The following is a 22,706-nucleotide window of genomic DNA, read 5'->3' as shown; positions in this document are numbered from 1 at the left end:
ATTTTGTAGCTTTGTAAATAAAAATTCATTAGTATTGATTAAATTCGACAACCTAATGATAAGTTTTATGAAAAACCCAATAAAACACTTCATATTTATTAGTTTCTTTTTTTGATTTTACCATTACACTAAACTACGCACACTCATAAATAACAATAGCTATCTAAATATAGCTAAGTAAATCAAATATTATTATTATTAAATTTAGTTTTTATTATTTGATTTTTTATTGGGTTTCCTGGCTTATCGACTCCGTACTCAACAGAATTGTATAGCGTTTATGGGTTTATTATGTGATTTAAAATAATACTCGAATTTCGAATTGCTGTCAGATTGCGGATTATCGGTTCCGGTTAACCGCTGATCGACTTTTTCGTATCGGATTCGTCTCTTATCGCCGGAGTCTTCGCCAGCTCGGGCTGCTTACCAAGCAGGAAGTCTTCGGCATCCCAGGGCTGCACCACCGCTGTGCCGAATATCAGGAAAATACAATTGAACACAAAGAATATCACAGCCGAGATAATAAAAACAATTTGCCATTCAGTTCGGTCCGTCTGCAAAATAAATAGATAAGCATAGTAAATAATGAATAACTGTCAAATATAATACTCATAACGACAACTCACTCCGTCAGAGACAATCGCACCAGCTACCAATGGAGTAACAATCGGTACGATGTTCGAAGCGGTATTAATGATGCCCATCAGGATGCTAGCATGGTTGGGTGACAAATCGATCGAGTTAAGGGAGCTGCCAATGGTCGCGCCACTGTTGAAGCCCACGCTGAGAGTCATCAGGACAATGGCCAAGGTCTTCTGGTCAACGTCGAGGAATCCAATGCCAATCAGCGTTGCGGCGGGCACCCAAAAGGCCAATGAGTTCAAGGTCTTGCGAATCGCCGTTAGTGACATATATTTCTTAGTTAAAAGAATGTCCGAAGAAATCAGATACACATAGGACATGACCCACATGGCCAGGAAGGGCAGCGCAGAGAACAGCGCATTATCTTCAATGTCCATATCGAGCACACCATTCATATATTCAGGAATCTCAGCCTGCAGCGTACTCAGACCCCAATTCTCTGCACAACGCGTTACCAGCACAGCGAGGAAGGGAGCGGAGGTCCAAATCGCACGCCAAGGAATGGGAATAATAACCTTGTGGTAGTTCTCATCGTGCTGCAGCGTTGACTCGATGTAGTCCCTCTCTGTTTCGCTAATGAATCGAGATTCGGTGGCATTATTCGCTGCAAATATGAACCATAAGATGCCGCTGGTAAAGGCAAACACAGCGGATATGTACGAGATGCCAGGCCAACCCATCGGACCCTTGGCAATCATGCCACTCATGAACATGGACAACACATTTCCACACTCGATGCCCGTGTGACTGAGGGCGCCCAAGCGATTGCGTTCCTGTGGCGGTGACCAGCGAGCCAAATGCTGATGAATGCACGGAAAGATCACACCTTGAGCAAAGCCCATCACGACACGAATTCCGCAATAGGCGCCCCAGCCTCCCCATTTGATCAGCGGAGGCGTAACAGCGCTGCACACGCCCGAGCTGATAGTGGCCCAGAACATGACCTTTTTGACACCAAACTGCTTGCACAGATAACCGCCGATAAACTGGGTAATGATGTAGCCCCAGTAAAAGCTTGACAGCACCAGAGATTTCTGTCCATTCGTCCAGTCGTATTCCTAGAGTTAATCAACCTTAAGTAATGCTGTCAATTAGGGTAGATGCTATCGTAAACTTACCGGAAAATCGGGATTTGTGGACTCGGCATTGGTCATTGCCACGACAGATACGCCGACATTGAGACGACCAACGTAGACACAAGTAATGGTAATGAAGATAAGCAGCGCCTGAAGATGACGTATGCCCAGAAAGGGACCTATAAATCAAGAGGTAAAACAATCAATAATGATTTATTCACAATTTCGAATGTCAAACAAGACTAGCAGGCGCCATATTCGGTTAAAGTCCAAAACAAAAACGATGCATACGCGTGCCTTGGCATTTATCAAGCGATAGACCACCCTCCAGCTGAATTATGATCGATTTCCGATAATGTGTAGGTCGATTTTATATAGCTTAAGAGATTTACAACGCAAATTCAATAAACAGAAGTTACGTTGTATGTTAGTAGAGCGTTTTTGGGAATTCCATACCCGAATTAGTGAGCATTTAATCATTTTTCGGCGACTTTCAGATGTTATTGCGACGCGAGCAGTATTAATTGCATAATAAATGGATATTTGAGTGCGCAATTTAAAATCCTTTTAACTTTCTTTCACTTTAATGCTCACCTTTCTTTATTTCTGCTGTCATTTTAGTCCTTAATCACTTTCACTGAAATAGATTTGTCAACTCCGGACAATTTTCGGCCACGTTTAAACCACACTGCTGACCAGAGAGGAATAAGTGTGGCTAGAGCTAACGCTTTGATTGAATCCCAGGCACTTTGTCCCCGATCGCCCATGAATATGGTCTGATAAGCCAACAATTTTTGGTTAACCTTATCAGCATTGATAATCCTACGATAATGTTTAGCACGTGCTGCCCACACAAATCGAACCACAAGGAAAATAATACCAAAAATAGAGTAAATCTCGATACATATACATATCTTCGATATCGACCATATTTTGTTTGCTGACCTAAGTCAATAACTCATTTGTTTAGAAAGATCATGTCACATGCCTCAATCAAATGACACTTGAGCTGATAGTACCGAGATAAATCAATAAACAATCAGCTGTTGACAAATTACTCTGCAATCTTTAAAAAGATCTGACACTTTAACAAGTTAAAGCTTATGACACAATAACAAAACACTCAATATACAGTTCATCCTAAAAGTAGGCAATAGTTTTTATCCTTTTAAATTTGATGTTGTTTATGAAGCTTTTTATTTTAGTTTATTTAAAAAGGTTAAGAACTTTAAAAATAAATGCAATGCAAATAAAAAATGTATTTTTTTCACTTTCAGCTTTTTGTATTCCAAAGAAATCTTCTCAATTTATTGGGAATACTTCTCGTCTTGCTTATAGATACTTTACTTTAAAGTATTAAGTAGTTGTCGGAGAGTGAGTAAAGCAGCATCCAGTGTCGGCACATTGACACTGCGTAATTAAGAGTGTGCATGTGAGATGGCATCATCCTTTATTTGCGCTGTGATTAGTTGTCTGCATTTTGTAGCTTTGACAAGTACAGTTATTGCGGGGCGACAGCGACGAGACGCTGTCGCTGAGTGTGGTTCGATGGCTATGGCGTAAGCAGTAAAAAGATCGAGCGGGCAGTGTGCTCATGCAATTGCCTGTGAAAGCATCGAAACTCGCTTCGCGATAATGAGTAAACAGACTTCGGTAAAACAGACTCCGACATAGTTAAACAAGCTATCAAGCAACATTCGTCCGCATTTAAAATATCAAAAGAATATTTGACAAATCATTTTTTGTTAATTGCTCTTGATTAGCTTCATATAATAGAGGGGAACGTTGTCACAAAAAATCGGAGCATTCACGCAATAATACTTGAATTTCGAATTGCTGTCAGTTGTCGGTTCCGGTTAACCGCTGATCGACTTTTTCGTATCGGGTTCGTCGCTTATCGCCGGAGTCTTCGCCAGCTCGGGCTGCTTACCAAGCAGGAAGTCTTCGGCATCCCAGGGCTGCACCACCGCTGTGCCGAATATCAGGAAAATACAATTGAACACAAAGAATATCACAGCCGAGATAATAAAAACAATTTGCCATTCAGTTCGGTCCGTCTGCAAAATAAATAGATAAGCATAGTAAATAATAAATAACTGTCAAACATAATACTCATAACCACAACTCACTCCGTCAGAGACAATCGCACCAGCTACCAATGGAGTAACAATCGGTACGATGTTCGAAGCGGTATTAATGATGCCCATCAGGATGCTAGCATGGTTGGGTGACAAATCAATCGAGTTAAGGGCGCTGCCAATGGTCGCGCCACTCTTGAAGCCCATGCCGAGAGTCATCAGCACAATGGCCAAGGTCTTCTGGTCAACGTCGAGGAATCCAATGCCGATCAGCGTTGCGGCGGGCACCCAGAAGGCAAACGAGTTCAAGGTCTTGCGAATCGCCGTTAGTGACATATATTTCTTAGTTAAAACAATGTCCGAAGTGATCAGATACACATAGGACATGACCCACATGGCCAGGAAGGGCAGCGCAGAGAACAGCGCATTATCTTCAATGTCCATACCCAGGACACCATTCATATATTCGGGAATCTCGGCCTGCAGCGTACTCAGACCCCAGTTATCGGCGCAACGCGTTACCAGCACAGCGAGGAAGGGAGCGGAGGTCCAAATCGCACGCCAAGGAATGGGAATAATAACCTTATGGTAGTTCTCATCGTGCTGTAGCGTTGACTCGATGTAGTCCCTCTCAGTGTCGCCAATGAAACGTGATTCGGTGGCATTATTCGCTGCGAATATGAACCATAAGATGCCGCTGGTAAAGGCAAACACAGCGGATATGTACGAGATGCCAGGCCAACCCATCGGACCCTTGGCAATCATGCCACTCATGAACATGGACAACACATTTCCACACTCGATGCCCGTGTGACTGAGGGCGCCCAAGCGATTGCGTTCCTGTGGCGGTGACCAGCGGGCCAAATGCTGATGAATGCACGGAAAGATCACACCTTGAGCAAAGCCCATCACGACACGAATTCCGCAATACGCTCCCCAGCCTCCCCATTTGATCAGCGGAGGCGTAACAGCGCTGCACACGCCCGAGCTGATGGTGGCCCAGAACATGACCTTTTTGACACCAAACTGCTTGCACAGATAACCGCCAATAAACTGGGTAATGATGTAGCCCCAGTAAAAGCTAGACAGCACCAGGGATTTCTGTCCATTTGTCCAGTCGTATTCCTAGAGTTAATCAACCTTAAGTAATGCTGTCAATTAGGGTAGATGCTATCGTAAACTTACCGGAAAATCGGGATTTGTGGACTCGGCATTGGTCATTGCCACGACAGATACGCCGACATTGAGACGACCAACGAAGACGCAAGTAATGGTTATGAAGATAAGCAGCGCCTGAAGATGACGTATGCCCAGAAAGGGACCTATAAATCCAGAGGTAAAACAATCAATAATGATTTATTCACAATTTCGAATGTTGCATACTCAAACTATTGAGCATTTAATCATTTTTCGGCGACTTTCAGATGTTATTGCGACGCAAGCAGTTTTAATTGCATAATAAATAGATATTTAAGCGTTTAATTTCAAATCCTTTAATACTTACCCTTTTTTATTTCTGCTGTCATTTTATCCATAATTACTTTAACTAAAATAGATTTATCAATTCCGGACAATTTTCTGTCACGTTTAAACCACACTGCTGACCAGAGACGAATAAGTAAGTAATAATAAGAGCTAACGCTTTGATTGAATCCCAGGCAGTTTGTCCCCGATCGCCCATGAATATGGTCTGATAAGCCAACAAATTTTGGTTAACCTTATCAGCATTGATAATCCAACGATAATGTTTAGCACGTGCTGCCCACACAAATCGAACCACAAGGAAAATAATACCCAAAATAGAGTAAATCTCGATACATATACATATCTTCGATATCGACCATATCTTGTTTGCTGACCTAAGTCAATAACTTATTTGTTTAGAAAGATCATGTCACACGCCTCAATCAAATGACACTTGAGCTGATAGTACCGAGATAAACCAATAAACAATCAGCTGTTGACAAATTACTCTGTAATCTTTTAAAAGATCTGACACTTTAACAAGTTAAAGCTTATGGCACAATAACAAAACACTCAATATACAGTTCATCCTAAAAGTAGGCAATAGTTTTTATTCTTTTAAATTTTATGTATTAAAGTTCTAGTTGTAAAGTTGTGTGCGTCTTGTTTATGAAGCTTTTTATTTTAGTTTATTTAAAATGTTTAAAATAAAAATAAATGCAATTCAAATAAAAAATATATTTTTTTTCACTTCCAGCTTTTTGTATTCCAAAGAAATCTTCCCAATTATTGGGAATACTTCTCGTCTTGCTTATAGATACTTTACTTTAAAGTATTAAGTAGTTGTCGGAGAGTGAGTAAAGCAGCATCCAGTGTCGGCACATTGACACTGCGTAATTAAGAGTGTGCATGTGAGATGGCATCATCCTTTATTTGCGCTGTGATTAGTTGTCTGCATTTTGTAGCTTTGACAAGCACAGTTATTGCGGGGCGACAGCGACGAGACGCTGTCGCTGAGTGTGGTTCGATGGCTATGGCGTAAGCAGTAAAAGGATCGAGCGGGCAGTGTGCTCATGCAATTGCCTGTGAAAGCATCGAAACTCGCTTCGCGATAATGAGTAAACAGACTTCGGTAAAACAGACTCCGACATAGTTAAACAAGCTATCAAGCAACATTCGTCCGCATTTAAAATATCAAAAGAATATTTGACAAATCATTTTTTGTTAATTGCTCTTGATTAGCTTCATATAATAGAGGGGAACGTTGTCACAAAAAATCGGAGCATTCACGCAATAATACTTGAATTTCGAATTGCTGTCAGTTGTCGGTTCCGGTTAACCGCTGATCGACTTTTTCGTATCGGGTTCGTCGCTTATCGCCGGAGTCTTCGCCAGCTCGGGCTGCTTACCAAGCAGGAAGTCTTCGGCATCCCAGGGCTGCACCACCGCTGTGCCGAATATCAGGAAAATACAATTGAACACAAAGAATATCACAGCCGAGATAATAAAAACAATTTGCCATTCAGTTCGATCCGTCTGAAAAATAAATAGATAAGCATAGTAAATAATAAATAACTGTCAAATATAATACTCATAACCACAACTCACTCCGTCAGAGACAATCGCACCAGCTACCAATGGAGTAACAATCGGTACGATGTTCGAAGCGGTATTAATAATGCCCATAAGGATGCTAGCATGATTGGGCGATAGATCGATGGTGTTAAGGGCGCTGCCAATGGTCGCGCCACTGTTGAAGCCCACGCCGAGTGTCATCAGCACAATAGCCAAGGTCTTCTGGTCAACGTCGAGGAATCCAATGCCAATCAGCGTTGCGGCGGGCACCCAGAAGGCCAATGAGTTCAAGGTCTTGCGAATCGCCGTTAGTGACATATATTTCTTAGTTAAAAGAATGTCCGAAGAAATCAGATACACATAGGACATGACCCACATAGCCAGGAAGGGCAGCGCAGAGAACAGCGCATTATCTTCAATGTCCATACCCAGGACACCATTCATATATTCGGGAATCTCGGCCTGCAGCGTACTCAGACCCCAGTTATCGGCGCAACGCGTTACCAGCACAGCGAGGAAGGGAGCGGAGGTCCAAATCGCACGCCAAGGAATAGGAATAATAACCTTATGGTAGTTCTCATCGTGCTGTAGCGTTGACTCGATGTAGTCCCTCTCTGTTTCGCCAATGAATCGAGATTCGGTGGCATTATTCGCTGCGAATATGAACCATAAGATGCCGCTGGTAAAGGCAAACACAGCGGATATGTACGAGATGCCAGGCCAACCCATCGGACCCTTGGCAATCATGCCACTCATGAACATGGACAACACATTTCCACACTCGATGCCCGTGTGACTGAGGGCGCCCAAGCGATTGCGTTCCTGTGGCGGTGACCAGCGGGCCAAATGCTGATGAATGCACGGAAAGATCACACCTTGAGCAAAGCCCATCACGACACGAATTCCGCAATACGCTCCCCAGCCTCCCCATTTGATCAGCGGAGGCGTAACAGCGCTGCACACGCCCGAGCTGATGGTGGCCCAGAACATGACTTTTTTTGACACCAAACTGCTTGCACAGATAACCGCCGATAAACTGGGTAATGATGTAGCCCCAGTAAAAGCTTGATAGCACCAGGGATTTCTGTCCATTCGTCCAGTCGTATTCCTAGAGTTAATCAACCTTAAGTAATGCTGTCAATTAGGGTAGATGCTATCTTAAACTTACCGGAAAATCGGGATTTGTGGACTCGGCATTGGTCATTGCCACGACAGATACGCCGACATTGAGACGACCAACGTAGACGCAAGTAATGGTAATGAAGATAAGCAGCGCCTGAAGATGACGTATGCCCAGAAAGGGACCTATAAATCAAGAGGTAAAACAATCAATAATGATTTATTCACAATTTCGAATGTTGCATACTCAAACTATTGAGCATTTAATCATTTTTCGGCGACTTTCAGATGTTATTGCGACGCAAACAGTTTTAATTGCATAATAAATAGATATTTAAGCGTTTCATTTCAAATCCTTTAATACCTACCCTTTTTTTATTTCTGCTGTCATTTTAATCCATAATTACTTTAACTAAAATAGATTTATCGACTCCGGACAATTTTCGGTCGCGTTTATGCCACACTGCTGACCAGAGACGAATAAGTAAGTAATAATAAGAGCTAACGCTTTGATTGAATCCCAGGCAGTTTGTCCCCGATTGCCCATGAATATGGTCTGATAAGCCAACAATTTTTGGTTAACCTTATCAGCATTGATAATCCTACGATAATGTTCAGCACGTGCTGCCCACACAAATCGACAAATCCACATAGAAAATAATACCAAAAATAGAGTAAATCTCGATACATATCTTTGATATCGACCATATCTTGTTTGCTGACCTAAGTCAATAACTCATTTGTTTAGAAAGATCATGTCACATGCCTCAATCAGGTGACACTTGAGCTGATAGTAGCGAGATAAACCAATTAACAATCAGCTGTTGACAAATTACTCCGTAATCTTTTAAAAGATCTGACACTTTAACAAGAAAGCTACAGTCGAGTGTTCTCGACTGTGAGATACCCGCTACCCATTCTGAATGAAAGCAAAATATTGCGGTATTATTTTCAAAATATTATATACCGAAATACTGAAAATATACTAAGTGGTATATTTGGTATATCGATATAGTACGGCATTCAAAATATACCATAGACGGCACAATATACCAGATTGTCAGCCAAAGCAACTCAGACCCCTAGTAAGTAGGCATATTTGCCCATACAAAAGTATTTCTTTAATAACTTCCGCAATTTTTATCGCAACCAACTTTTCAGGAATCATACCTACTATAGTAATTATTGTATATACCAAAATTCGCAGCTTTAGCTTTAAAATTACGCTTGTTATTCGATTTTTTTGATTTGCGGGGGCTGAAGTGGGCGTGGTAAAAATTTGAAACAAACTTGATCTGCGCACAAACATACCAAATGAAAATTATAGCTCTATCTCTTATAGTCTCTGAGATCTAGGTGTTCATACGGACAGACGAACAGACACACAGACGGACAGACGGACATGGCTAGATCGTCTCGGCTGTTGATGCTGATCAAGAATATATATACTTTATAGCGTCGGAGATGCCTCCTTCTTCCTGTTACATAAATTTCCCGCCGGCACAAAGTTATAATACCCTTCTACTCTATGGGTAGCTGGTATAAAAACTCAATATACAGTTCATCCTAAAAGTAGGCAATAGTTTTTTATTCTTTTAAATTTTATTTATTAATGTACTAGTTGGAAAGTTGGGTGCGTCTTGTTTATGAGGCTTTTTGTTGTAGTTTATTTAAAAAGTTTAAGAACTTTAAAAATAAATGCAATGCAATGCAAATGTATTTTTTTCACTTCCATCTTTTTTGTATTCCAAAGGAATCTTCTCAATTTATAGAGAATTCTTATGGTAATTTGTACTTTAAAGTATTAAGTAGTTAAACTAGCTGTCAAATGGGCATATGTCATTTAGGTTTTATGACACATTCGTCCGCATTTAAAATAACAAAAAAATATTTGACAAACCATTTTTTTTTGTTTTTATGTAGAATTAATTGCTCTTGATTAGCTTCATATAATAAGTGGGAACGTTGGCACAAAAAATCGGAGCATTCACATGCGACAAAAATAGAAGTTGCGTTTGGGTTCAAGTATTTATAGAAATATTTAAACATGCGAAGTGTTAAAATGTTATGCATGGATGAACACTTATATTGTTTTTTATTTCATACAAAAATGATGAGTCGTTTATTTTTTAATTTAAATGTATGTTCTGCCGCTTGCGACATATCGCGCGCAACAATTATATCGAGCAAGTTATTTATAGAAAATTATATTAAAACTTGTAATTTCATTTTAAATTATTTACTGTATATTTATTCGTATACCTTGAAATGAATATATATCTATATCTATTTATAGAAACTCGTAAAAACAAAATTGAATTTATTTTTTTGATCGCCTTTTTCGGAGACATTCCCAAATACGGTATTACCTTATAGTCAGCAGCATAATAAAATATATACTATTTTATGTTATATACTAAATGTATCAATCACTTGAACTCGAAATTCCCTCGCTGCTCGATAGTTTCAAGCACTAAACTTAACTACGTCAAGCTCAAATGTGATTATAGGTAATTGGTAACGTGTAATGCAAAGATTACTACCTCAAGTCCTTGGCCCATGTCTGAAGTGTCAAGAAGCGTGCAAAACGATAAGGTAAACAAACTCAACCCAGTCTCTTTCTACTCTCTCTTTCTCTGTGCCCAATGGTGCTCGTACGTAAGCAAAAGTTTTCAATCACAGATAATTCTACTAATTACGTTTATTAACTACTATTATCGCACGAGTTATGAGTTAATCTTAATTGGTATTATTATTAAATACATATAAGGTTATCACTATTCCACATTTTCGAACTAATTAGTTCCGCCTGATGCTTCCAGTTTTCCAAATGCTTAACAGCATTATGTCTTTATGTCTTGCTGATCCGATAGATTCTTTTCTTCAGCTTGCTTGGTATTTTTCACTTCCTCAATTGCTTTACGATTTGCTTCTCCATTCTCTTCAATGTGGCTGCCTTTTTGCTTGTCCAGGAAGTCTGCGGCATCCCACGGCTGACTCACCATTTGGCCAAAAATAACGTAGAAAAGGTTTCCAACAAAGAAAATGACAGCTGAAATTATGAAAACCACTTGCCACTCAGCACGATCATTCTATGAGATAAGAAATTAATTTGTTAAAATGTGAATATAATAAGTAGACAGCTCTGACAAGCTCACCTCATTTTTGACTATGACACCGACCACAAGTGGCGTTAAAATTGGTATAGCATTTCCACCAGTATTAACAATGCCCATAAGGATGCCCGCATGATTGGGCGATAGATCGATGGTGTTAAGGGCGCTGCCAATAGTGGAGCCAGCATTAATCCCCACACTCAGACACATAAGCACAATGGCCCAGGTCTTCTGGTCGCTGTCCAAAAAGCCTAGACCAATCAGAAAAATAGCTGGCAGCCAAGAAGCCAACGAACTAAATAATTTCCGAATGCCTGTAATGGTCAATATGCCACGAGCTTGCAGGATATCCGCTATAATCACATAGACAAAGGCCAAAATCCATGAGCACAGGTACGGCAAGGCAGAGTATAGAGCATTGCTTTTCATGTCCATCTGAAGCACTCCTTTCATATAGGCGGGAATCTCGGCCTGCAGCGTGGAGTTACCCCACGATTGGGTGCAACGCACTAGAAACAGTGTCCACAGGGGCACCGAGGTAAGGATGGCCTTCCATGGCACAGGAATGTGACGTATTTCCTTGGCCTCGTTCAATTTGTTGTTCTCATTCTTAGACGTTTCAATGTACTCCAGTTCCTCTGGGCTAATCAATTTACACTGCCTCGGCGTATTGGCACCAAAGATCAGCCAGAAAATACACCACAGTACACCAATACCGCAAGAGACATAGAAGATTCCGGGCCACCCAACACTGGAGGCAGCAATCAATCCACTGGCAAACATGGACAATAATGTTCCAAAATCGATACCTGTGTTGGACAAGGCACCCAACCGGTTGCGCTCCTTGGGCGGACACCAATTAGCCAGGTGAGTGTGGATGGAGGGAAACAGCATTCCCTGGAAGGCACCCATACATCCGCGAATGGCGCAAAAGGACTGCCAACCACCCCAAGGCACAAAGAAGGGCACCAAGATGGCCATTACAGCGGACCCAAAAGTGGAGGCGAACATTGTTATTCTGGCACCGAAGCGACGACACAGCCATCCACCCAGGAACTGAGTGAGAATATAGCCCCAGAAAAAGCTGGACAAGATGTAAGAGCGTTCCATTTCATTCCAGTCATAGGTCTGCAGCAAAGAACACTGAGTTAGCCGGAATGCAAGTAAAATAAAGTAGTAGTATATTTACAGGAATATCATGATTGCTTGTGTCAGCATTTGTCATGGCTACAACAGCAACACTGGCATTGAACTTGCCCATGTAGTTGGCCACAATCGCGAAGAAAATCAGTAGCGATTGAACATGTCGCTGACCGAATGCTGGACCTGCCAATGATTAAGCGGATTAACGAATTAGCAAACGGAACAACAGCATTCATCACAGTTCTAAATGAACTTTTACAAATCATTGGAATTCACTTTTGCTCAAGTCACTAAATCCTAAAAACTTAAGAGCTTTAAGGCTATTATAAATCTCAAAAAAAACTTCAAAATATTTTACGATATCATAAAACATTCAATTAAACTGGTTTATAATCCATTATTATTTTTAACACTAGAAACCCGACACCTGTTGAACACTTAAAGGATATATTTCAATTACCCTTATTCTTTTTTGCCGTCATTTTAGTTTTAAAATCGAACTACACGCGATGCCGTTCGAAAAGTAACTCAAAAGGGAGGCCGCATCTGGTTCGCTTTACACCTAACATCGGCTACATTATCGTGCTGTAAACGAAGTCTGAAATCAGTGCACAAACGAATACACATCTCATGCACACAAACACACGAACAATATTTGACAACAATTGAACAATCAGATAGTAATAAGCGTGGACGACATGCGCACAACTCTGGCCCATTGATAGAAAAATAAACACAGACGCAAGCAGAAAACACTCACAGACATCATAATCTATAATGTTTGAATTGGTGTTATAAATTATCAAATTTGTAACTGATTAGCGTACATCTCTGAATGGTTAATTCAGCAATGGAACAAATGCATTTGGTGATCGGGAAATGAGCATAAATTTATTGTAGGTATTTCCCTAGAATCAGTTAAGGTATTTCTTTAGTATATCATTTGAATTTATATCATAATTTACTATTTTGTTTACGCAGATAAAATATTGTGCGGTCATCTGACATATCAAAAATTCTTAGAGCATTTCCGTCACACCAAATTCTCGGAGCCAAGTCAATGGACTCACTTCGGGTACTTATCAATTATCGTATTTAAATAATGGGCGCCTATCAACCGAGTACTTGAAATCTATAAATGACACTATCAGCCAGCGCCACAAAACTGGCTTTCATATACATTACGTATGTAGATATATAGATTGATTTCTCAATAGATTCGGCACTGTGGACCATAAATAAGGAACTTATAGGAAAATGTTGCAATTTAAATTGAAATATGGAGAATTCGTAATCAAAGTAACATCGGGGTTCATTTAGTTGGAAATCAAAAGCAAAACAATACAAGGGTTTCACCTACAAAACTTTTCTGAAGTGGTCTAAAAAAAAAGTAATAAATCAAAATCCTTAATTTCTAGAACAGCTTAAAGCTAGACGATGGCTATACACTAAGAATTGCTTAAGTTACTGTTGATTAGCGACTCTCCTTCTCCTCCTCCTCCACCCGCAACTCAGTCTATCCACTCTTTATCTCTTTCGCTCTCTCGGTAGTGTTCGTACGTAAGCAACAGTTTTCAATCACAGATAATTCTACTAATTACGTTTATTAACTAATATTATCGCACCAGTTATGAGTTATCATAATTGGTATTAGTACTACATACACATAAGGTTATCACTATTTCACATTTACGAACTATTTATTTCCGCGTGATGCTTCCAGTTCTTTAAGCATTAAGTCTTTATTTCTTGCTGATCCGATATATTCTTCTCCTCAGCTTGCTGGGCATTTTCCTTTGCCTCAATTGCTTTAAGGTTTGCTTCTCCATTCTCTTCAATGTGGCTGGCTTTTTGCTTGTCCAGAAAGTCTGCGGCATCCCACGGCTGACTCACCATTTGGCCAAAAATAACGTAAAAAAAGGTTTCCAACAAAGAAAATGACAGCTGAAATTATGAAAACCACTTGCCACTCAGCACGATCATTCTATGAGATAAGAAATTAATTTGTTAATATGTGAATATAATAAGTAGACAGCTCTGACAAGCTCACCTCATTTTTGACTATGACACCGACCACAAGTGGCGTTAAAATTGGTATACCATTTCCACCAGTATTGACAATGCCCATAAGGATGCCCGCATGATTAGGCGACAGATCGATTGTATTGAGGGTACAGCCAATAGTCGAACCAGCATTGATACCCACACTCAGACACATAAGCACAATGGCCCAGGTCTTCTGGTCGCTGTCCAAAAAAGCCGAGACCAATCAGAAAGATGGCTGGCAACCAGGAAGACAACGAATTAATCAATTTCCGAATGCCTGTAATAGTCAATATGCCACGAGTTAACAGAATATCCGCCATAATCACATAGACAAAGGCCAATATCCATGAGCAGAGGTACGGCAAGGCAGAGTATAGAGCATTGCTTTTCATGTCCATCTGAAGCACTCCTTTCATATAGGCGGGAATCTCGGCCTGTAGCGTGGAGTTACCCCATGCTTGGGTGCAACGTACAAGGAACAGTGTCCACAGGGGCACCGAAGTGAGGATGCCCTTCCATGGCACAGGAATTTGACGCATCTCCTTGGCCTCCTCCAATTTCTTATTCTCATTCTTTGTCGTCTCAATGTACTCCAACTCCTCGGGGCTGATAAATTTAGACTGTCGCGGTGTATTGGCGCCAAAGATGAGCCAGAAAATGCACCATAGAACCTCAACACCGCAGGCCACGTAGAAGATACCTGGCCAGCCAATACTGGAGGCAGCGATCAGTCCACTGACAAACATGGTCACCACTGATCCAAAATCGATACCTGTGTTGGACAAGGCTCCCAATCGATTACGCTCCTTGGGTGGACACCAATTAGCCAGGTGAGTGTGGATGGAGGGAAACAGCATTCCCTGGAAGGCACCCATACATCCGCGAATGGCGCAGAAGGACTGCCAACCACCCCAAGGCACAAAGAAGGGCACCAAGATGACCATTACAGCGGACCCAAAAGTGGAGGCGAACATTGTTATTCTGGCACCGAAGCGACGACACAGCCATCCACCCAGGAACTGAGTGAGAATATAGCCCCAGAAAAAGCTGGACAAGATGTAAGAGCGTTCCATTTCATTCCAGTCATAGGTCTGCAGCAAAGAACATTAAGTTAGCCGGAATGCAAGTAAAATAAAGTAGTAGTATATTTACAGGAATATCATGATTGCTTGTGTCAGCATTTGTCATGGCTACAACAGCAACACTGGCATTGAACTTGCCCATGTAGTTGACCACAATCGCGAAGAAGATCAGCAGCGATTGAACATGTCGCTGACCGAACGCTGGACCTGTCAATGATTCAACAGATTAGCAAAAGAAGCAACGGCATTAATCCCAGTTCTAAATAAGATTTCAGAAATCATTAGATTTTACTTTTACCCATGTCACTAAATCGTAAAAACATAAGAGCTTTAAAGCGATTATAAATCTCAACAAAAACCAAAAATATTTTATGATACCATAAAACATTTCATTAAATTGGTTTATACTACTATAATCCAGTATTATTTCTATCATTACCCAAACCCAACACCTATTGAGCACTTATAGGATATATTTTAATTACCCTTATTAATTTTTGCCGTCATTTCAGGACTTTAGTTTTAAAATCGAACTACACGCGATGCCGTTCGAAAAGTAACTCAAAAGGGAGGCCGCAACATGTTCACTTTATACCTAATATCGGCTACATTATAGTGTTGTAGACCAAGTTTGAAATCAGTGCACAAACGAATAGATCTCCCCCGCACAAACATACGATAATACTTTAACAACAATTGAATAGTCAGATAATAATAAGCGTGGACAACATGCGCCGAACTCTGGCCCATTGATAGGAAAGCACGCAAGCAGAAAACACTCACAGACAGCATAATCTAAAATATTTGAACTGGTGTTAAAAATTATCAAATTTGTAACTGATTAGCGTAAATCTCTGAATGCTTAATCCAACAATAAAACAAATGCATTTGGTGATCAGGAAATGAGCATAAAGTTATTGTGGGTATTTCCTTATAATTAGTTAAAGTATTTCAATAGTATTTAATTTTAAATAACATGATATTTTACTATTTTGTTTACACAGATAAAATAGTGTCCGATCATCTGACATTTTGAAAATTCCCTGGGCATTTCCGTCACACGAAATTCTCGGTGCCAAGTCTATGGGCTCACGTGTACTTATGAATTATCGTATTTAAATAATGGGCCCCTATCAACCGAGTACTTGAAATCAAGGAATGACACTATCAGCCAGCGCTGCAAAACTGGCTTTCATATACATTACGTATGTACGTAGATATGTAGGTTGATTTCTTAATGGGTTGAGCACTGAAGTCCATATATACGGAACTTGTAGGAAAATTTTGCCATTTAAATTAAAAAATGGAGAATTCATAAGAAATTAAAATCGATGTTGATAAGCTGGTAATCAAAAGCAAATTAAAACAAGCGTTTTAACCACAACACTTTTCTGAAGTGGTCTAAAAAGCAGTAATAAATCAAAATCCTTAATTTCTATATCATTTTTATTTAACTAGAACAGCTTAGAGCTAGACGATGGCTATACATTAAGAATTGCTTAAATTACTGTTGATCAGCGACTCTCCTCCTCCTCCTCCTGTAGCCGCAGTATGTCCGCCTTATTAATGAAGTAGTAGCTCGGCTGCCTACCCTTGAGATCCTTTGCCGTGCGCTTGGCGCCGTTCTGTATAAGAATACGACTTACTGTCTCGCAGAAATTGGTGCCCAAAGCATAATGCAAAACAGTGCGTTCAAGCTGGAAGAAGAAAGTTCCGAAAATTAAACTAATTTAATGGAATAGTATTTACTACTCACATTATCCGTGACTTTGAGTGCCTCAGGACAAAGCTGCACCAAGTGCTGAACCATTTCCTCTGACTCCTTGAGCACAGCTATGTGCAGAGCAGTGCGACCTTCAGGAATAAGATAAGTATATAAAGTATTTATAGTATTTAAAGAATATGTATGTAGTATGTGTCCTTCTTAAAGTATTTGAAATATTCATAATATTTTTAGGATGTACATTATTTTTAGTATTTAAGGTATATATGGTATGTGTAATTTTTATAGCGTTTATAGTATTTAATTACAGTATTTATACTATTTATAGTACTTATAGGGATTATAGTATTTATAGTATATATGTATAGTATTTACAAAATTTATAGTATTTATAGAATTTATACATATATACCATAGTAGTTTTTGGTCCTGATCAGCCACTTGGCATTGGGCACGGCAGTCAGCTCCTTTATGCGCACCAAATTCTTGTCGCGTATCATTTGATGCAGCTCCTCACGCGCTTCCTCCATAGCGCGCAAGCTGTTCAAAAAGTTGACAAGCGCCTCATTCTGTCGCTCGCCAGCCACATCCAAAATGGTTTTGCCGCTCTCGTCCTCAATGTCCAGTATATGATCGTAACCTTGCAAAGCCAACTGCTCAAAGCTGTCCACATCACCTAGGAAAATTTGTAATAAAATGTTGATTAATAACATATTAAGTATTAAGGACTGCTATCTGGGTACTCACCAACAACTGCCTGAGCGAGCAGAAATCTATCGATTTCCGCAGCATTATTGGGCTGATTCGCCTGCAGTGCGACATCTCTGGCCGTACGATACAACTCATCCCTGTAGGTGATATCGATGCGTGACTCCTCGATGAGTGTGTAGAGCGCCCCACGACGATGCGAACGAGCGCAGGCAAAGTGCAACATGCTCTGGCCATGCTCATCCCGTTCCTCCATATGTTGCACAGCGAGAGCGCCATCCTCGTCATCATCCTCCTCCTGCAGCTGCTGCTGCTCGACCAGCGAACGTGCATCGAGCTCCACAAGTTGTGGGCGATTGTTGGCAATGCGATTGCCATTCACCTTGGAGTTGGAGCTGGCCAAAGCTGTTGAATTGCTGCTCGTCTTGCTGCTGCTGCCCGAGTGGACTTCTGCCTCCGTAATGGGTTTGCGTTCACCCATAAAATGCTGCAGATAGCTGGCCAGATAGGCAACGGGATCCTTGGGACGCTTGTTGGCAATCTCTGTTAATGCCTTGATCAAGGGATCGGCCAATGCTACGGAAAGTAAAATGAATTACAAATTTAGCGAATACTTAATATAAGCAATTAGTTTGAATTAACAAAAGTGTCGAACTCGTCTAATAAATATTTATATAGGGGTAGAATATCTAGTAAAGATTCTGTCAAAATAGATTTTGTCTTGCAGAAAATATAATATTATTTAATATTATTTTGAAGAATCCCCTGGGACCTCCCATTCCCTCCGAATAGGTACATAACTTTTCTCAGATGTATCTATCAAACTTAAAAGGTATGTACATATATCTTAACCTTACACTTAAGATATCTTAGTGTCTACTTACTGTCTGCCAGATATTTGCCTTGTTCCGTTTTGAAGATGGGATTCGCCTGAAAGCTTACAGGCTGCGCCTGACCTGTTCGGATGCCAGAGAATTAGTGAATTAATGAGAGCTGCAGATTGTAGAGTTTAAAAAACACACTTATGAGAGTAACTAGCCTATGTACACAAAGCGAGAGAGAGAGAGACTTCAATAGATAATATAAAGACAAGATAAACTGGAGTCAATAGAGTATATGATGGGAACTCAAAACATACTTGGCAAATCATATTAAATATTGGTACGAATCACAATTGCTAACAGAGGACGGTGGTAGAGAGGTTGTGGTTGAGGGGTCAAGATATCTGAGGGTCGGGGGTACGTACATGAATCTCAAGAGAACTTTTGCGTGCGACGGTACGGCCGAGAGAGAAGCGGAGGATGTGGATATTGGTGGTGGCTATGCTCATGTTAAACACTAAATTGATCGATTGTTTATCGATCAGCAATCGAGTATATATATTTTACATGATGATTAGCAGTAATTGGTGCACTTGCTGATATTTTATATTTATTATTTAGTTGTATTTACAATACAATTGCATTGAAATGTATGAGGCGTGCTTTCATTTGTATCTTTATATCTTCTATGTTGTATCTTGTATCTGCGATCAGTTGCGGTCGATCAAGCTGTTCTTCTTGCGCTTAAAGATCTTCACCAGCATCGTGGCAATATGCTTAGAGTTTGTCAGCGACATATCCTTCTCCAATGACAAGATATTGGTAACTGCCGTGCAATAATCCTGGAACAGCACATACTCCACAATGCCCATGCTCTGCATGTTGATCAGACGCACAGTCAACTTGGACAAACGATTCGTCACCATGCTAAGTCCTCTCACCGAACACAGATGCCGCAGATTATCCATTTCCTTCATCAGATTTGGCAGCTTCACGATTGTCGTCATTTTGAGGCCAGTGCCCAGAAAAGCCGGACGGGATTGCAGATAGCCCAGCAGATAGCTCTCCTTGAAGTGCAGCTGTGTCTCCAGATAGGAAATGGCTCGACCCACTCGCGTGTAAGCAGCGCCCATATCCGCCGGCTCCTTGCTGCTGCTGGACGAGATGACGCGCAGATGTTCCAAACAGTTCAGCCACAGCGCCATATTCTGTGCCGAATTAATGTAGACACCGCGACCATAAGGCCAAAGGGCGCCATTGAAAGCTGTGGACTCAGCAGCCTGCACTTGATCTGTAGTATCCAGCACGGGTATCATTAGACCCAGATTGTTCAGCATGCTGGCCACCTCAGAGTCGGGCTCCATTAGCTCTGTCAAAGTGTAATAGCTGCCCGACTCGGTTTCGCCAATGGCCTCGGCAAAGTTGGCCGTAAATATTTTGCTCATCATGACACGCTCGGCCTGCTCGATCTGGCCAATGGTGAGGTTGAGCGGCAGCTCCAATTGATCCAGATTACGCGATGCCTCCACAATGCAGCGCGTGACCAACTGTGATTCATCGTCAAAGACAAATGCCGCCGTATTGAGACGCTCGCCATTGTCCATGGGAAAGTAGGCGAGTCGTGGATGAGGCTTGAAGTCGGCATCGATGTTCAGGCAATGCATGTCCTTGAGAAATGGCACCAAGAACTCCTGGAAAACCACAAACACATCGAAATCGGGTGCAATAATGCCACAATTGATATCCTCCTCCAGGTGGCGCAACTTTGATGTCTTCCTCATCGCTGGCCACAACACATCGAAGAGATTGTGATCAAGTCGCGTCTGCCGTCGCTTGATCTTATCGTAGACAGCACGCTTCAAGAAGCGGCTCAAATAGCTGGTAACCGACAGCTGCAAAGCCGAGGCGCTCAATGGCTTGCGATGCGATAAAGCCGAAGCTCGGGATCCACTCAAGAGTTTGCCTGACTCCGTGATGACGCTGAAGCAACGTTCCAAAGTCCGCGCGATTTCGCCATCCTGCAGCTCGCGTCGTGCGCTGTGCAGATCATCGGGAACTGATTGGGCAGCGTTGGGTGTAATTGTTGACGTTGATAAGTATCAGTACACAGCGGCACAGCGGGCTGGCTTGAACAGCAACACAGCAACACACCAATACAGACAGACATAGACACGGCACAAACACAGAGACATAACCATAGACAGAAGCACTAAAGACTTGTTGTTGTCGTTATTGTTGTGATTGTGGGTGCTGAGAATAGGCGCATGTGCTTAGCCGAGTGCCCAAACAATCAAATTAAATCAAAATCAATCAATCAATTACGAGTACATTCGAGTGTCGGCGCAAACCAGTAATGTGCAAATGGGGAAAACGTATTTGACGCAAGCAAAAATAAAGCTACAAGTAGTTCGCTAGTTCCACAGGTCGCTAAATTCGCTAAGAATGTGCAGCACTCTGATACGGGGGCGTATACGTAATATCACGCATACCACCCGTGGTTGCTGCAAGTGCAGTTTAATGGCTTTTCGCTGATAAAGATCTAAGCTGCTGACGTTTTAGGTGCCTGCAATGCGGATTCCTCTTCATTTACCTACCAAATATATCGTCTATGTTATTGATAATCTCATTGAAGAACTCCCGATTTGCCGCCATTTTGTTTCGACTGCCTACACCTGCGACTGTCCGAGTCTAACTGCTCGCTTTAGCCTCCGAAAGTTAACTAACCATGCGACTGTCTAACTGCATGAATACGTACCTCTGAAGGACGCGTGATAAGTGTCCTGTGTGTGTGTGTGGTGTGTGCCAGTGAAAATCGATGTTTGCTGGGGGCAGAAAGAGCCAACGAGACAGCCAATCATTGAGCTCATGTCCGGAAGTTCGAGTTAGCAAGCAAATGTATTTAATTATTTAACCGCGTGTGCTCGGTGTCTGTGGGTTTTTTGTATGAGTATGTGCTTTGGCCGTGGTTTTAGTGGCGCAGCGAAAAACAGCGTGTAATAACAATAAACGGCAGAACAGTAAAAGCAAATGATAATTGATTTGTAAACGCAATTTTTCGCAATTGGTAGACTGAATAAATGAGAGCTCACCTTGATCACTGAGCAACTGGTTCTCCATTTCCTCGGCCCCAAAAATAGTCAAGAGCTCCGAGTAGGTGAGCACATCCTTAGATTTATCCATATCCACATAAAACTCGGGCGTGTGTCCCAGCTGCGTGGCAATAACAAATGTATTTCTTGAGCTCATTTCATATTTATAACTTATTGATACAAGTTCGAGGCGAACTCTTGTTAGGAACAACCCACATGCCACTGACACTTGAAAGTCAACGCTGAGCTAACACCCGTAGAGCCTTGACCCGTTTTCTATTCATATATAATTTCATTCAATTTTTAATGCTGACAATTAACTAGAATCGTTGTCTGTTACCGTTCTCAAGCCTATACCTAATAACTTTATACTTGACACTAAAAACCCATTCACAAACACGTGGGAAAATTATTTTTGAATTAGTCAGCTGTATAATTAAATCAAAAATAAAAAGCCTAAATTTATTTTTGGTAAAATGCTAACAAACTTGATGATGTTTTAATAAACTCTATTATGTTTAACATACTATTGATAAAAGTAATGTTAAGCAAACAATGAAAAAATAATAATTATACATAATAGAATCAAATGAAACACTATAAATTAATAACTGAATGTAAAATTTGCTTTGATTAATAATTGAAATTTAGTGGAAAATGTATTTGGTATAAAAAAATGTTGCTATGAATTATTTAAATTATTTTATTATTTTACTTTTTAAACCATACATATAACAATTATATTCTCTGCTAATACTATTAAAACGAAAACTCTATCGTTAAATATTTAATTAAATTCATGACAAAATGTGGTAAATATTGTATAACGATAGTCGAGAATGTTTTTTAAATAGAAAAAATATATGTATATGAGTAATTCTCTGGCGAAAATTTCGCAAACCAAAAACTGAACTTTTTTTAAAATCTGTTTTCAGTTTTTATACTTTCCTTCTGCAAATTCAGCCAGAGAATTACCCATATTCTTTTTAACTGTCTAATGAAACAGGAGGTGTCAGAATATCTA

General features: G+C 40.7%; 4 protein-coding genes and 2 pseudogenes across 5 annotated transcripts; all 6 read right to left on the bottom strand.

Moving 5' to 3' along the window:
- Window positions 1-189: 189 nt before the first annotated feature.
- On the bottom strand, window positions 190-2,429 carry LOC133845269 (putative inorganic phosphate cotransporter). Its single transcript, XM_062279676.1, has 4 exons — window positions 2,313-2,429; window positions 1,761-1,897; window positions 627-1,700; window positions 190-554 (listed from the first exon to the last, which is right to left on the bottom strand). Exons 1-4 carry the CDS (start codon window positions 2,332-2,334, stop codon window positions 354-356), a joined length of 1,434 nt encoding a protein of 477 aa, XP_062135660.1. The 5' UTR covers window positions 2,335-2,429; the 3' UTR covers window positions 190-353.
- Window positions 2,430-3,571: 1,142 nt separating this feature from the next.
- LOC133842718 (putative inorganic phosphate cotransporter) lies at window positions 3,572-5,322 on the bottom strand. Its single transcript, XM_062275925.1, has 4 exons — window positions 5,301-5,322; window positions 4,982-5,118; window positions 3,848-4,921; window positions 3,572-3,775 (listed from the first exon to the last, which is right to left on the bottom strand). Exons 1-4 carry the CDS (start codon window positions 5,320-5,322, stop codon window positions 3,575-3,577), a joined length of 1,434 nt encoding a protein of 477 aa, XP_062131909.1. The 3' UTR covers window positions 3,572-3,574.
- Window positions 5,323-6,592: 1,270 nt separating this feature from the next.
- LOC133840028 (putative inorganic phosphate cotransporter) lies at window positions 6,593-8,217 on the bottom strand (annotated as a pseudogene).
- A 2,423-nt stretch (window positions 8,218-10,640) lies between these two features.
- Window positions 10,641-12,732, bottom strand: LOC133844396 (putative inorganic phosphate cotransporter). Its single transcript, XM_062278350.1, has 4 exons — window positions 12,674-12,732; window positions 12,260-12,396; window positions 11,113-12,198; window positions 10,641-11,046 (listed from the first exon to the last, which is right to left on the bottom strand). Exons 1-4 carry the CDS (start codon window positions 12,693-12,695, stop codon window positions 10,798-10,800), a joined length of 1,494 nt encoding a protein of 497 aa, XP_062134334.1. The 5' UTR covers window positions 12,696-12,732; the 3' UTR covers window positions 10,641-10,797.
- Window positions 12,733-13,876: 1,144 nt separating this feature from the next.
- Window positions 13,877-15,892, bottom strand: LOC133844397 (putative inorganic phosphate cotransporter; annotated as a pseudogene).
- An 893-nt stretch (window positions 15,893-16,785) lies between these two features.
- On the bottom strand, window positions 16,786-22,178 carry LOC133844388 (serine/threonine-protein phosphatase 6 regulatory ankyrin repeat subunit B). 2 transcript variants are annotated; one of them, XM_062278340.1, is made up of 7 exons: window positions 22,023-22,178; window positions 21,683-21,958; window positions 18,657-18,728; window positions 17,812-18,348; window positions 17,477-17,740; window positions 17,098-17,195; window positions 16,786-17,038 (listed from the first exon to the last, which is right to left on the bottom strand). In XM_062278340.1, exons 2-7 carry the CDS (start codon window positions 21,837-21,839, stop codon window positions 16,856-16,858), a joined length of 1,311 nt encoding a protein of 436 aa, XP_062134324.1. In that variant the 5' UTR covers window positions 21,840-21,958; window positions 22,023-22,178; the 3' UTR covers window positions 16,786-16,855. The 2 variants fall into 2 exon arrangements, with proteins under 2 accessions (XP_062134324.1, XP_062134325.1); XM_062278341.1 differs by lacking the exons at window positions 21,683-21,958; window positions 22,023-22,178 and adding an exon at window positions 21,188-21,276.
- Window positions 22,179-22,706: the final 528 nt, after the last annotated feature.

This window comes from Drosophila sulfurigaster, chromosome 3 (genome assembly GCF_023558435.1).
Source record: "Drosophila sulfurigaster albostrigata strain 15112-1811.04 chromosome 3, ASM2355843v2, whole genome shotgun sequence".
Lineage (NCBI taxonomy): Eukaryota > Metazoa > Arthropoda > Insecta > Diptera > Drosophilidae > Drosophila > Drosophila sulfurigaster.
This window is presented reverse-complemented; position numbering and strand designations above follow the sequence as displayed.